Below are 16,594 nucleotides of genomic sequence, written 5' to 3'. Positions count from 1 at the left end.
AAATATTCTCCTTAACCCAAAATATCGTTGGATTCACTTTTAAACAATTTTTTTACACATTTATTTCTCGTCACTAATCAAAGTTTCATGAAGTGGCACTAAAGTTTATTTTAAATTGGCTTCTGTGTCATGTCTGTGCTGCTTGTATACCAGAGTTCTTAGTGAGATTATGGTAGTCTCATAATCCAAGCAAAATAAAAATGAAAGGATTTTAAATACAAGTAGAATTTGTCACAACTAGGAAAAGGACAGCATTTTCTAGTTTCCCAAATAGACTCGGTCAATTAGACTTAGAAGCACATTGGAAAATGTTGTTATGTGATTCACACTACCATTGTAACACAGAAGACAGAAATACAGAACCATGGGACAGCTGTTTTGACAGTCAACAAACAAACAAAAAAACCCCTGCAGCAAAGACAGTTTACAGCTTATCAAGCCTGAAAGCTGCCTGTAAAAAGTTTTTGCTGAAGTGCAAAACTTAAAAATAGGCTAGCGCATCATCCTGGATACAATGGACTTTTTTTAGGTTCAAGGCCATGAGTCAGAATTTCAGTTCTGCAATATCTGTAGATTACAAGTATTATATAATTTCTTAGTTCCTCAACCAAACTGAATATTTTCCTGAAACAAAACTTTAATTTGAGAAAATGCCTGACTTCACATACTAACCTGCTTAATACTAGGCATATGCTTCAGAACCATGTTGAGCCAAGCTTCTAAGTTCTTGAAAGTCTAAGTAATTGCCTTTGTCTTCTACTTTTAAAAATAATTACTAATAACTATTTACACTGGGGTTTTTATCTCTGCAGTAGAAGGTATGATTATATCCATTTTGCTGAGGAGGACAGTGATGCACGGTTTCTTGAATTAAATTGTTTTTAGCTAAGTAGTAAATTCATGGCAGTGGAAGACAGAGTTCTTGGGTTTCAGTCAACTGCTCTAGCCAGTTCTTAAGCCAGACCAGAAAGTGCTTATGGTTTTGAATGAAGAAAAAAAACTTAAAGGTGGGAGACTGTTCTCACTGACAAATAAAATTTCCACATATTAGTGTTGTCTGCTGCAAAATGCAGCAAGTTCTTTAAAGCTACTAAAAAAGCCCAACCCTAAAATGTGTCTATAAAAGCTCCCCCTGTGTTATCCTGAGCATATGCTGTTCAGTACTGGAGTTAGCACCAGCCCTTTTGTGCTCCTGCTTACAAGTTTTTTGCTAAAGTTTGAAGAGCAGGCATATTGCATTTGTACTTCATGTGTGTTTTTGCTTGGAGGATGATTTTGGGGCTGGGGGGGGAGGGTGTTGAGTTTTTCTGAGAGAAGCAGAGGGAGCCTCTGTCACTGTTGCCAAAGCTGAAAAATCCTTTTTACTGAAATGTGAATTCATCATTAGTACCAATTTTTGTGTTTGGGTAAACCTAGAAAGGGATAAAGTAAGTATAATAATTATTCAACTCCCTTCTTTCATGTTATTAGATACATATGAAGTATCATTTAAGAAACACATTTTCAGGCACAGCTGAATTTCCCTAACAGATTTTGAAACGGTTATAGCTAGTGACATAAAAAATTGAGGCTTTCAGCAATTAGAGGACTACTCAGTCTAAATCAAAGAATGTCATGCTTTTGCAGAGGTTTTAGTTAGAAAGAAAGATTTTTAAAATGACAATTTCAAAAACAGTGGCTCACTTAAAGTAGAAATTCTGTGTCAACTGTCTTATTTACACAGTGAAACAATGTGATTTCTGTAGTTTAGGGTCCTAGGCCTGACTTGTCAAATCTCCACTAGAAAAGGCCACTTTTACTAATATGATTTGCCAGTAAAAAATGGAGTACATCCTATGGATATCTCTTTATCTGATTTATAGTGAAAATACAGAACAGTAAAAATAAAGGGAAATACATTTGATCATAAATTTTCTGCTTTGGATGTGTTTTCTTTTTGCTCTGAAAGATGTCATCATCAAATGAAATTTTGTACGTACTTATAAATCAACAGCAAATTGAAATTTTGTACTGACTTATAAATAATGCCTTGAGTTATTCAGCAGCTTATTTTGAAAATAAAACAGTAATGATTTTGTGGAGAGAAAGGGGAATAAAAGAGAACAGTTCAGGTTTGATTATCCAAATGCATTATCTGGAAATTCATGTTCTTCAAACATTGTTGCAACCCATGTTATCTATTAGTTACAGTGAATATCCTCTTGATTATCCAAAACCTCTCTTTCCAATATTATTACGCCCCTCAGTTCACTCTGAGATTTATCTTCCTTCATTATCTTAAGTGCAATTGGCATACTAGCCCTTTTGGTTTTGTTTTTTTATTCAAAGACGTCGTACCTTTTAGAAACTCTCCAGCTATCTTGACCAGCTTTGTTTTGAGAAAAAATGTAGAGACAATGAATTAATGTTTTGTAAGAAAAATTCATCCCTTCAATGACATAGCTTATCATGACAAAGGGGCTTCATAGAACAGAGAAATATACTTATGTTTGCTTGTGGTATCAGAAACAGCAAACCTGTGTGAAAGAAATTTGAATCCTCCTGGACTAACAGGTATAGTATGTTCCTTACCATGGCATTTGCTCCAGGACTTACTCCATCTTACAGAAGCTGATCTTAGAAAAATGGGAATTGAAAATCAAGTCCACCAAACACAGATCATTTACAATATCCTGCTGCTTCAGGAGGTAGAAAAAAAGAGAGGTAAGATTTCCATGTTGTCTCCTAAAGTCTAAGAGAATGAGTTAAGGCAACCTGAGTTTTCGTGTCAAAAAGAGATGATAAACTAATACTCTGATTGACCCTAGGATACTGCTCTGAATACAGATCACAGGGGTACTTTACATAGACAATAAGAAAACAGCTAATGATTAATCTTTTGGCAGGGTTTAAAAAAAATAATATAACCTGTACTTTTTTTAGAAGTGTAATTTAGAAAAGGCTACACTGTCATTTCACTTTCTATTGCTCTCAGTCTTCAGCTTAACAAGACACAGTAATGTTACCAGCCCATAACTGATGGAAGGCTGTGTCATGAATGTCTTCCTCACTTGGAAAGATCATATCAAAAGGTCTAAACCAAGCTATTTTGTGTAAGTGCCACCTCACCCCTAGAGAGGAGAGAGGAAGTGTGCTTACACAGGCAGTCCTGACCCTCCTTTTCCGTTTGGACTTTGCTATGAATTAAGACTTGACCACTACATCTTTTGTTGCTTTTATGATGCTTTTATCAGTTCAGTATCAAAATTCAACTGAAGTTTATGAGAGTTGGAACAAGCCCCGTAAGATGTTCTATCCTGAGTGGAAGGATATAGTGAGATGTTATTCAGCTATGACTTAATTGTACAGGATATTTTGAGAATGGTTAACAAGATATGAGTATTATGCAGTCTGCCCAATAATTTTAAAGATCACTGTCTGAGGCTTTTACAAATTTAATGTGAAGCAGTGATTTATTTGGCTAACATTCCTGCTTTTACCCTCTCTTGGTCAAGATAAAAAGGCTTTTAGAGCATGTGTAGAAATAGAATATTCATAAAATGTGTTTAGCTACTTTTAACTTTTCAGAAGAAACTAGACATGGTTGCGTACAAGTAGATCAGGGTATTTTCTCAATGTTTTCTGAGGAGTTCAAAATTGGTTTAAAAATTACATAACTTCTTCAGTTGTTTTAACTTTCTTAAAATATGAATTTAAATATGACATTTTTGTAACTGCTACTGTGAACAGATTAGGAAATTATTCAAATTGATTACTGCAGTGAAACTAGACGTATTTTAATTAGAATCCATTTTCCTGTGGCTCTGGGACTGCATTTTGTAACCTTTTCAGGTACTGGAGTGAGGAATATGTTACAGTTGTCAATGTAACATTTTTTTCAGAGGAAAGGACTGTTCAAACTGTCATTCACATGGTAAATTGATTTATAGGTAGTTATGTAACATTTCAATCAAGTCACTGGAATGTTCCAAATTCTATTAATATAGCTACAACTTGGGATTTTTCAGCTTCAGGTATGTTAAGCTAAATCTAATCTTGCCATACTGCTGGTGATTTCAGTTAATTTGAATTTGAGTCAAACATTTTATCTCCAAACTGGAGTGTATATATTGTTTGACCTCCGGACATGTCTTGCAAGCTGACGACATGATGCCATTGTTTCTTTTCTTTCTTTTTTTTTTTTTGGCAGTTAAATACTAGAATTCTTTAAGTTCTAGTAAAAGTAGTAGTGGTTCATATTTTTATGGGCATTTATCTTGGTAAGCAGTGTTTTTGTTCACTCTCTGGTTTTGGCTAATGAAAATATTTAAGTGTATAATTGAATTATGTGCTTGAAAAAATAGAGCCAAATTGATCTCTGAGTTGTTCTGTTTACACCAGTGTGTTTACATCCTAGATAGCTTTGCCTATTGTATTAATTCTGGGAAGGCTGCAAACCAGATCCGTTCAGTCAGTCATACATGAGTGCAGACTGGTTTGTTTTCACAGTAAGGACTAATGGTTGTTATCTAGTCTCCAGCCTATTATGACATGGTTTTGTTTTGTGTCTGTCTCTGATAGAATGCTGTGTCTAGGAGCAAAGTGCCTAATCAGTTACACTGAAATGCTTGTTTTCCAGCACTGAACTGTACTCAAGTCAGACATCAGAAAAAACGTTTTTTTTTAAATCTTCCATTCTATTAAATAAATACTAATGTCCTACTAATGTACTTACCAGTACAGAGCAAAGGCTATATTGTTCTGTTTGCTGTTATTTTGAGCTTTAAACAACAACGTTGTATTTGCTGCTGGTTCAACAGTTTCCAGACAGTGCTTGATGTGATAAGCCACTTGAATATGTAAGCATTGTCACAAGGTTAATTTTATAGGACTAAGCATTTCTTTGTACAGTGAAGTTAAGTTTTGGAAAACTTTGTCAAAATATTTTCTGTTTTCTAAAATATTACCTGGTTCTGAAATTGCTTTGAACAGAACATGTCTCAGTACACTAAGATTTGGATTCATCTTGTCTAGCTGCTTGGGCTGTGTTTCCACAGTAATTAATACCAAGATCTGTGCATTGACATAATGCTCAGCAACACATTTGACCTGGATCAAATATGTGCACATGATGACATATCTGTTGAATTAGGCAAAGTACACAATACAAAGTTCACTACCTTTATGCTTTTACGCTATCTTTATGCCAGCCAATGGTAGGGAAGTGATTAGAATAACTGGTTTGACGTGAGTAGTATTAGCTAATCAGTAGAAAAATAACCATTCAAAATTGTTAAACCACTTCAGCAGAATTAATTTTGTAGTGGATCAGTGCTTTGAATAATGGGGCTCTGATTTTTTTGATCAATATTAGAAAACTGAAAGGCTGCTGTGCCATTGACTCTTGACCTTAATTGAAGCTGGGGCTCCAAAATGCCAACCTAAGCAGTCCGTGCCCTCTTCAGCTTTCCTTTAGCTGCTTTTCCCCATCTCTGTATCATTTCTTTTGTTTTCATTAAAACTATCCTGCAGCTGCATGGTGAACCCATTGGGAAATTTATCTGGCTGAAAAACAATGTTTTTTTCCTCTTGTATTCATCCAGATCAAGTCCCCATGCCAGTTCACTGTTCAGCTGCACAAACACTTATACAAGGATGAATGGCCCGGGAAGAGACAGCAGAGGTGAGCCCTGGTGGCTGAAACGCCCCACTGCCTACAGTGAAACCACAGCTGAAGGTGTTCTACTAGGAGGCAAGTCACTCTGTGCTCCCTCTAGGTATTAGAAAGAAAAGGATTAATAATAATTCAGCAGATAATTCAGTCCACTTTCAGTGTGAATTATCTTATGTAGGCGTCTATATTTTTTTTGTTGATTGTAGAAATATCCCAGGATGGCTGACTTCCTGGCGGATCACTCAGCAAGAGCTGACAGCTGGTGGAATGAATTTAGGCCTAAAAGCTACAACTGCAGTTGGCCTGGAACATGTCATCTCTTCTTCCGAGTGCAGCCTTCTGAATTTCAAGAAAGTGTTTGTTTCCTTTTTTCTAAATCCTGATGATCTCAAATATTTGCTTAGGGCTTATCACTGTTTTTCATTTCCTTGCAAATCAGAGTACACAAGTCGAAAAATGTTTCCAAGTTCTGCAAACTTTCTTCTTAAGTGCAAAACTGTTACCAGTTCTGAACATGCTTCCTACCCTGTTAGGTGAACAGAAGACCACATGGCTGTGTGCTGAGTCAAACTGATGGTTGCTCAAGTCCAGGATCTTGTATTGTAGTGGCAAAGTAGATGTCAAGTGAAACATGATAGAGCACACCAACCCGTAGTGATACTTTCTCAGCCTCTAAGCGATTAATCTAACAAAAACAAAGTTTCAAAAAGGTATGAATGTGAACAGCCATAAATACTCTTTCCACAATCCTTTTGCCTGTGTCTTGACTTACCTTCTGATGTGCAGTGCAGCACATTCTGGATCTTGGTGTCCTGCCATCTAGGCCAGTATCCTTTCGTGTACTCATAGCATGCTGTGACTACTTTGAGATGTACCTTTTGTCTTCTGTTCCAGGGAAATTATAGAGTCAGAGGGTGGGGCCTGCAGCTTGCCTGGGCTTGTCCCAATATGGAGTCTAGATGCATCCAAAATTCTGGTACTAAACCACTCCCAAGTAGAGCAAAATATGGGCTGTGCTTCTGTCTGTGCTTATAGGAATCTTCTCAGTGGCTGTCTAGCACCTTTTCGTAGTCTTAGAATTGTTTGTTTGGCATCACAAAGAAGCCAGGAAATAACATATCTTCTAGAAGTAGCTACTTCTGGAATGAGAGAAACTGATGACAAATTAGGTGTAATCTGACTCCTGTATTACACAAAAAGGTCTTCCTTCCCAGAGCATGAGGCATAGCACTCTGTCCTGTTACAATCAGCAGATCAAGACAGACATCCTGAAAGTTACAGCCCTGTACTTATAGAGTAGTGCTCCAGGAAGGAGCTGTGGTTTTCTCAGTATTCTCTAATACAACTAAAGCAGGGTTTGATGCTATGTGGGATTGGGGCAGAGTGATATATAATCATGTTACCATATTGTTCTACAGTCTTTAGAAGAGTGGTTTTATTATGATTTCTTATGACCTATAGTAAAAGAATAAATCACACTTCAGATGTATTGAGTAATCCCACTGTGATGTGACCAGTTCCTTCAGTGTGGTAGAAATGTTACCTATAAAGAGGATAATGTAAATATATTAAATGCAAGTGTCTATTTTGCTATAATAAAAAAATACCTTGGATATTGCCAGACATGAAAGATATTTCTTGGTTCCTTTATAACCATGAATTTAAATATAGAATTATTTTGGAAAGCTTTGTATCATTTGACTATTGAAATGTTTGTGTACATTTGTAAATATTCATGGTGTACTTTTCTATACATCATTGGTTGAGTTATGAGTGGGAAGATATATAGAAAACTAAGTGATAGGAAGGTTTTTTTATGAGGTGTTCTAACAGTTAGAACTTTGTTTTTCTAGTACCTTCTTTTACTGAGCTGAATTCTGATTAATACCATTTTATGGCTTAATGTGATTTCATTAACATCTTAAGAGTGTTTTCCTGTGAGAGGCTAAAGGTATAAAGAATCTTTCCTTTTTGTCTTGTACAGGTTTTTCTTATACAGAGAGATTGCAGTTTTAATAGGATATATATTTAGATCTTTTATAATTTTATATGTCATACAAAGAAGGCAAGCTTTAATAGATTTAAATAAAATACATGCATTGACATAATTTATTGTGGGTCAATATAAAATCATATGCAAAACCTGAATTAGATTACATGTAATTAATATTCCATAACTTTCTGCTTTTGATGGGGAGAAGAGATTTTTGCATTTAAATTCTTAAATAACTGTTTCTGCATATGTTGTATTTCTTGCCCTGCTGCACTAAATATGAAGTGCTTTCTTGCCATGTGGGTGGTCTTGTTATTCATTATATAGAAGACCAAAGAGGTGTGCTATTAAGAAGGAAGATGAGCAAGCAGTACAGATCCTTGCTTGTGCTTGGGACAATATAAATAAGACAAGTCCATCTTCAAAGAAGGTGTAAAATAACTGAGGGACTTCCTTATGTGTGTTTATTAGAGGGCCAAAATAATTAGCATAAAGCCATGACTGGTTTTGCCTTGTCAAACCCAAATATCTTGCCTTTGTCACTCTCAGATAAAGCCCTTTTACTCATTCCGGGTTTTTTTGCTTCTCTTTGAAACATTACAAACACAACCAGAGTGCTTTGGAGCAGTGGTATGTAGTGTCAACCTGGCAGATTCCAGACTAGTGCTAAAGTATCCTGGTAGCTTTGCCAATAGATGGAGAGGAGGCTGCTTTGAACACTTTCATCTGTGTAACAGTTAGAGGTGGTATTGCTACCTGTGTGGTCTATTTTGCTCTCACTGAGAGATACAAGGATTTGAAGGTTTTTGCCATTTCTGTTTGAGGAGGTCAGAAATGTAGATGCTGTTACAAAGTTGTAAACATACACCTCTGACTGTACCATTTCATCTGCTGAAAGTTCCAAATTCGTTTATTGCTGCTTTCTGGCCTTCTGTTTATCCTTGTCTCTACATCAGTTGTATTCTAAATGAAAAACTCCCCAACATCTGTCACATGCAAAGAGAGGCTGTTAATTCTGTTGTATTTGAGTCTTTTTACAGAAACACAGAAAAACAGAAGCTTACAAGGAAATCTTATCTCCATAGTAACAGTTCTTCCACTGCTAGAAGCAAAAGAGAGAAAAATAGACCCCCTGGTAAGAAGGATTCCATAAAACCGTGTGAATATGTGCAATAATTTATTTTTACTAATTGTTTTTTTGTAAAGATGATACTCAATTTTCTTGTATTATGTCTGACAAGGGCTATACTTGGGTTTTTTGGTTCTAGCAGTGGCTGATACCAGCTGACTCAAAACACATGGAATTCTGTAGCTCTGAGAACTTCTGATAGCTACAGTGAAAAATTTTTCCAAATCCTTCCAAAAGTTTTGGCTTCTTTCTGATTTAAGACTTAGAATAGTGGGCTGCTGATAAGAGGAGTTTAACAGTAAACCAATTCCTATTGGAAAATATTGATTTGTCAGAACTATAGGTTTTAGCTAGTAATAAATGAAGATCAGACATCTGGTATTGTATGTACCAAGTTTGTACTCTTGTAGGTCCGCAAAAATTGAATGTGCTGTAGCCAGAAACTCCAGCAAGCCAGAGCATGTTCATGCTCCAGTTTGTCACTGAATAAGCTAAGGTTTATGTAACTCCTCAAACTTTCCTACTTTACTACACCATTATTTCCAGGATCTGCTATAGGACATTTTTGCTTGCAAACTTTTCTGAGGCTAGGGATCACAAGGCTTCTTGACTGACTCAGATAGCTCTTTGGGAGTTTCTGAAAGACCTTGTGTCTCCGGACCTAAGATAGACCAAATAGCAAGACTGGATGTTGGTGTAGCTTTATTATGGAGGTCTGGATAGCTGCTGACTAAACATGTCTGTTTCATTTGGCAGCTGTGGGAGGACTTTAGAAAGCACAGTTGCCAAAGCTCATAGTTTTCAAATTAAATATTGTCAGATTTCAGGTACTGTAGTGTTTTCACTTTGTATTGTCATTCTAATTTGGCCTTGATATATCTTTGATTAATTTGAAAACTACCAGCGAATAAACTTGATTTCCTAGCCAACAGTTATGCTGATCATTACTTTTTCTATGTGACATCTGTGGGAGTTGAGGGAATGTAGCATTTTGTTTGTTTGGGTCCTTTCTCTTCTAAGACAAGTCTGCAGTAGAAACTTGCTTTGACTTTTGTTTATCAGGGAATCTACAAGAACTGCTGTGTGAGCAATCCATGCATACCACGTCCTCATCTTGTGTAGTTACTTCTGCGTTTCATCATTGCAGCTGCACAGCAGTGTTTTTAGAGCAGATGTAGTTTGTCCTGGTTATTTCAGGAAGACTAGAACTCCGATGTTTAAGATCAAACTGAAAAGTTCCAATGAATCCTCTTGTTTTGTCCCATCATTTCTTTCGTTACCAGTAAGCCAGGCCCATTTTGAAAATGGTGTCTTGAGAACTGGCAAGTACCCAACTCTTGGCACGATTCAGGTATGCAAGCTACAGAATCACAGATCTTGGGACCTAGGTCCAGTTATGTTCCTCCTCACTCTGTTTAGGTAGCTGCTTGTATAGGTGCCTTTGTGCTAGGTGGAAAGATGCAACTGTACCTACTCCCTGCTTTCAGAAAGCGGAAGTCAAGGTGACCATAGAAGGCCACAGCAGTGTGTGACCTGTGGCCAGTGATGGCCAGCACACTGCTGGTTTCTCAGCCTCCCCTAGGCTGATGTCATAAAGGACAGCGCTTCACCACTCACATCTCTGTGGCAAGGTGATACACAGATAGCATGATGCCATGTAGATAAACAGATGGTTAAGGGGTGTGGCAGGTCAACATGGAATGCTGATGGGGATGGCTTGACAGAGGTGCTGTGCTTGTTTCAGGACATTGGTGCTTCGGGACTTCATCCCATATCTCAGTAAACCCATTTCCAAAGTAGGCATAAAGTATGAAAACAACAAAAACTTTGCAAGGAGGAATGTAATCTAGCTTAATTCAAAGTAATTCACAACTAATGTTGCTAGTGTAGGCAGACCTGTGAATTCTTCATTCTTGCAGCTTGCAGGCAAATTCCCTTTAATAGCTTTGCATTAAGCGTGTGCAAGGATGGGTTGTGTAAATTGTCAGATGTGAAGACAAAGACCAATTTTCAATTTCATCTGAAGACAGAATAAAACTCCTAGGAAAAGGATTTAATGACTCATGCAAGAGTAATCACAGTTTATGCAGGGCTGCCCAGCTACCAGTCCCATTACTTAGCATGCAGTCATGTTACTAAGGAAATTACTACTCCTTTTCTGGTTCTTATTCATAAAACATGACAATGAAGTGTGGCATTGCTTCCTATGTAATCACAGTGTCTGAAAATTTTCTGAGTTTTAGAGTCAGCCAATAGAGACCATCTTAAGTGCTAACTGATCTGAGTTTTTGGCATGATTTTAGATGTCTTTTACCTGAACTGTGGAAAATATGGTTTACATAGAGAAGTAAGCCATTTTCCTTTATGCGATGAGGAAAATAATAGTGTGCACTTCTTCAGCATCTTCCACTTAATAAGCTGAGAAAATACTATACAGTCTTTCCTGTGAAAAATATCTACCACTCTGGTGTATGTTACAAAAATGTAAGTATAGGTCATAAAAGAAGTGGTCAGAATACTAGAACTGAAAGTGTAATCCAGGTATCTCAACTCCTCTTTCTGTATTCTCAGCATAATTCCATTTTTCTTGCACAGGATATATTAGCGAGGCATTTTGGTGTCCAAGATGGGATCACAGTCTGTTGGGTTTTTTGTTCCTTTCTCTTCCCCCTGCTCTTCCCCTCCTTCCCCCAGGTATATTTTGAAGAAAGATTGTGCCTGAAATATCCTATGGGAAATCTCCATAGATTCTTACTTGTGGCAGTGAAGTTCTGGAATCTGTCACTGGGCCTGAAACCTTTCTGGTACCTCTCTGTGCTCGATACTTACCTGGTTTTGCACAACTGGCGATGTCAAAAGCAGAGTGCCATCAGCTATTCAAGATTTGTTAGCTTTCCTAGTTCATCAGTAGCTCAAATGTCATTGCTTTTGGTGAAAAATTAAATGAAAAAAAGATTAGAGTTTTTTTTTCTGTGTTTAGATCTCATTTTATGTGAAATTGGTTTGAATTTAGATCTTAACTTCAAGGTTCTGTTCAGTGTCAGTATGATGTTATTTTCTGTAATTTCGGGGTGTTTTGGAAGTTGTTATTGTAAAAGGTGCGTGGCAATACCAGCAGTGATACTACTCATGACTGCCTTAAGGAACCAAAGTGGGGTTGGTATGGGAAGGGGAGCACCAGTCAGAAATGCCACTGTGAGCCTCCTTTACCTCGGTATATTAGAAAAATTTAATTTTCTAGTCATCTTCCCTTACTGCATATATGAGCGTTCTCTGCTTTTATTTTTTTTTCCTCTTTTATTTTATACTAAACTTCATCTTACTTGAGCTTTCTTATGCAAAGATTCTACTTGTATCTGTGAAAATTCCCAGAGTTTCCCAAGAACTGTCGTCTCCCAATACCTACTTCTGCAACATACGTGATGGCTAAAGAATCATGTTTTGATGAGCTAAATGTTTCTTAAGCTCTAGCTACACTTGAAAGGAAGGTCCAGTGCTCTTTCTGTCTTGAATTGCTTCATCTTCTAAAAAAAATTAATTTTGCTGTATGATATTTTAGATAGATTGCAAAATTCAGTGTTCTGGACAATGCATAAAACCCCAAAATGCAGAGAGAGAGATGTCCTAGTTCTACCCAGTACCCAGAGATGTCACTGTACTAAGTCACCATGTGGAATTTTAATCCTGCTGTTGTCACCATTGGATGTAGCTTAACTTGTTTAGAGTGAGAATACCATAGTTTCATTTATTTTTGATGGTTGGTTTGATAATACATAGAGGTCCTAGAAGATGAATAATCTGTTCCTTAATCACATTTATAATTTAGATAGTTTAGGACCACAACTTCAGCAACATCATGTAGTCAAGCTCTGAAGCAGATACCTCAGAAGAAGCTTATTAAAGCTAATCCTGGTAAAAATGGAGAAAGAGAGTGAAAGGATTGGACATTAGAGTGAGATGAAAATAGTGCATGAAGAGGATCTCCCAAAACAGAAGAACCGTACAACTAGGAGGGATCAAATATTTAATGTCAAAATCAATTAAATGTTTGGTTAGGCAGAGAAATATTTGCCTCTGCAAAGCTAATGCCAGTAGGATGGCTGTGAAGAGGTTTGCAGAATGTTGGCTTATGAATTCTGATAAGAATTTTGAGAACACTGAACAGTGCTCTCAAAATCGCTTTGGACAACTAGAGTAACTGCGGCAAAACCAGAGAAACATTGGCCAGGCAGCCTGAAAGACTGGGCCGACAGGAAAGAGACAAATGCAACGTTAAACAAAAATTTGATCTAGGTGGTGCTGTAAGAGTCAACTGAGTGTGCCTTCATTTCTGTTTAAGCGAAAGCCCTTTGGCTGAGTCAGTGGTACAGCTGAAGGTGCCTGAGGTCATTTGTTAAAAATGAATGTTCTGTCTATCAGTATCCGATTATTTTATAGGGTATACTTTACAAAAGGAGGTTAACTAGGCATCTGTTCTGTCAGTAGCTCTCGATCCTTTACAGCTCTTTGACCCTTTGTTTTAGAAAATGCGTTTTATCCCACCAACCTGTCGCACAGATAACTTCAGGTAACGCGGTGGGGTGAGGGGGAAGCCCGCTCGTGGAAGCAAATTGAGTGTGTATAGTAGTAGGTAACAGGCTCTGAATTGTCCGTCAACGGGGTGGATTTAGGAAACTTGATTTTTGCTGCAGCGCTAATTTGGGAGACGAAGGTATGGAAGTCAAGCTCTTAGATCCACGGAAGAGGGCAGGGAGAGGTCACCGCACGTAAGCGGCTTGCGCGCCGGCGGTTCGGCGAGGCGCGGCCTGACTCGCCTGCGGAGGGGTGGGGTTGGAGAGCCGTAAATCACGGCTCGGCGCTGGCCGCGCTGCGCGGCTCAGAGCGCCTGCGGCCGCGGCGCTGCCTGAGCGGCGGCACGCAGCGCACGGCCGCGGGGGGCTGCGGGGGCCGGCCCGGCGCCACCTCCACCTCCCCGCGCCCGCCAGGTGAGTGGCGCCCGGGAGTCGGTCTGGTTCGCTGGGGTGAACACGGCAGAGTGGCGGAACCAGGTCCGTGCTTCCGCGGCCCGGCGAGCGAGCGGTAAGGCGCCCTGAGGAGGCTCCGGTGGAGTCACCCGCCGTGAGAGCTGCTGCTCTTTAGGGCGGGCTGGTGCAGGCGTACGCGCCGGCTGCTGCCGCGGCACGGCCATACCTTGGGCTCTCCCGAGAACGTCCCGGTTCGCTTACTGGAAGCGCTCCGGACCGCTGGCGTTGCGCGTCCGGCCTCCGGCCGCCCCTGCCTCCTGCCCGGCTGGGCGCTGCCCCCGGCTCCGCCGCCCGCGGGGCTCCGCAGCCCCGAGGGACCTGGACGGGACTCGCTGGCAGGAGATCGCTTGGCCGTGGCCGGGACAAAACCGCCAACTGATCCCCAGAAAGCCCGGGAAGAAGCAGCAGCGATCAGACTGGTAACTGCGGGGACAGCGTTGTCCTCTCGGGCGGAGAACGAAGAGCTGGGGTTCGGTGGGGGTGCGGGTGTGTGAGCGTCCCTCCACCTCTGTCGGGGCAGGGAACGGCGGAGCGGGGCGAGCCCCGACCCTGGCGGCCGTCGACTTGCAGACTGCTAGACGTGCCGTGGCTGTGGCAGTAACTACTGAGACGCTTAGGTTTTGTGGGAATGGATCCCGTGGAAATCTGTTAAATACTCTTTAAGTATAAAACACCGGTGTACTCGAGACACCGAGATACTTCACTGAGTAGAGAGAAAGGAAATGCGGGTTTTTTTGGGGGGGGGGGGCAGTTAAAGAGGACCGTATGTAAAAGTACTTCTCTCTGTCCAAACTTGTAATTTCCATGAGTCGGTTATTAGCTCAAAAAAGTTAAGGGCATTCCTACTGCTGAAAAGGTTTTTTAAATACTTCATTTTCAGTTAGAGTGGGTTGTTTTGTGAGGGTTTTTTTCAGTAACGTCGTGGGAACAGAGGAGCAGACAAAGTAATAAATGACTTCCTATACTAGAGGAGGAACAAAAGCTTGCCTTTTGAAGCATTAGCTGAAAAACGCTTAGATTTGACTGTAACCCTGGTGAAGTCTCCTATTTCTGCCAGCAAAATGGGGAGATAATGTTTATTTCAAGTCAAGGCTTCATACCATTCAGGATTACTGAGCTAACTGATTGGGCACTTAAGTTTCTGAGATAATTTCATAGTATAGGCCAAATGAGGAGGTCTCTACTTATTAGTGAATCCTCTTCAATGATTGCTTTTTCATGGCATTTTTTAATAGATATCAAGGTATTCTATGTGTGAAAACTCACGAAGAGAAGTGTGGGGTTTATCTGTTTCTCTCATCTCGACACATAGAAATTTCAAAGATATTTGTCCTGGCCTGTGGGCTTTCTGTTGCTCGAGAATAATAGTTAAAAATATTTTAAATAGATTGTCAGATTACAGTGCAAGGATGTGTGTGGGATAGAAACTGTATGACGTATATAAGGGGAGAGAAAGAGAGAATGAACATTTTGATAGCCCTTCAAGACCCTTTGGAAGCACTGACCTGGCTGTAATCTTGTGGGAGTTTTTGATGTTTGACAGACTCGCGTTTTTTCTGATACTAGCTTAAAGCCTTTGAAGTATTGCATATGCTTTCTCAATGTATTTCTCCGTATCATAACAGGCTGTAGGTTCTTGAACCTTAATATTCTTCTCAAAGTCCTGTGACCTGTTTGCTATAGCAGCTACTGCATCAGTTAATTTTTTTTTCCCATTTTTTTAAAAAACAGAAAATGCTTCTAAGCCATTTTGGGAGCAGGAATCCTCTCTTTTTGTTATACTAATGAAGGTAACTACATTGCTTCTAGGGAGACAATTAACGTGAAATCTACCTTGACTTTATAGTGGCTATGGTTTTAACTGTATTTCTTCCTATCTTATGTTAACTTTAGTGGCTTTGCAGTCATACTTTTTCTGTTTCCCTAACTTATTCTTTTACCACACAAAAATTAAATCTGAGGAAATTGATCTGTTTTTTGTCCTGAACTTGACTTTCTTCACCATTAAGGTTGATCACTTTACTTCCTGTGTGCATCTCCATAGTGCATGCAAATGTGCCAAGTAACTTAGCAGGCAGAAAAGAGTAATACATCTCCCACTCGTAATTTATTGTTACTGGTTTTGAGGGAGGAGTGAGGGGAGAGCAGGTGGGTGGGAGGACGTTGTGAGGAACTTTGCTGTGTCAGAAGTAAGTAGGGTTTTCACAAAAGTTGACTCCATCTTGTAAAGATCTGAGAACATAAGGCAGTTGTTCTTCAGCTGGGTGTATTAAACCATGTTCAAGCCCTCTTAACGTCACAGCGTATATAATGATAAAGACATGGTAAGACTTCAAGTAAGGTATTGTACTGTTGGTGATATGATAACACCAGGTATAGAATTCAGAGACTTTAAATCTAACAGGGAGAATCACCCGATCTGCAGATCAATAAGACTTTGAGAGAGTATGAATCTTCTAATGTCCAAAACTGGTTTAGATACAACTCAGAGTTTTAAGATAGCTTGAGAATCTGATTTGGAACTCTGAAATTGCTTTTCTGTTTCCTTTTTATGAGATTTCCATTAGCATGAGCATATACAGCCTTGGACTGTTTGTTACGCCATTCATGAATCTCTGAAGCCGAACTGGAGATTTCCCTTTCCCTGGCTTCCCATTCTCCAGTGTATTGAAACAACAAAGTAGCATGGCCACTAGTTGTGTTATGTTGTGGTATGGAGGGGGCACTTATTCCTGTATCAGGTTGAATGAACCATCAGAACACTTCTGCAGACTGTGTGAACATCAGAAAGTTTT

The 16,594-nt window shown here is 39.3% G+C and overlaps 1 protein-coding gene across 2 annotated transcripts in view; it reads left to right on the top strand.

Annotated features, from left to right (window-relative positions):
• The window catches only part of BCAR3 (BCAR3 adaptor protein, NSP family member), a 113,423-nt gene that overhangs the window by 38,127 nt on the left and 58,702 nt on the right, over positions 1-16,594 (top strand). For both annotated transcript variants that reach the window (XM_069789268.1, XM_069789272.1), the window contains exon 3: positions 2,589-2,703. In XM_069789268.1, the coding sequence (XP_069645369.1) occupies positions 2,625-2,703 (79 nt within the window). In that variant the 5' untranslated portion in view covers positions 2,589-2,624. The remainder of the gene's footprint in view (positions 1-2,588; positions 2,704-16,594) is intronic.

Source organism: Haliaeetus albicilla, chromosome 8 (assembly GCF_947461875.1).
Source record: "Haliaeetus albicilla chromosome 8, bHalAlb1.1, whole genome shotgun sequence".
NCBI classification, from domain to species: domain Eukaryota; kingdom Metazoa; phylum Chordata; class Aves; order Accipitriformes; family Accipitridae; genus Haliaeetus; species Haliaeetus albicilla.
This window is presented reverse-complemented; position numbering and strand designations above follow the sequence as displayed.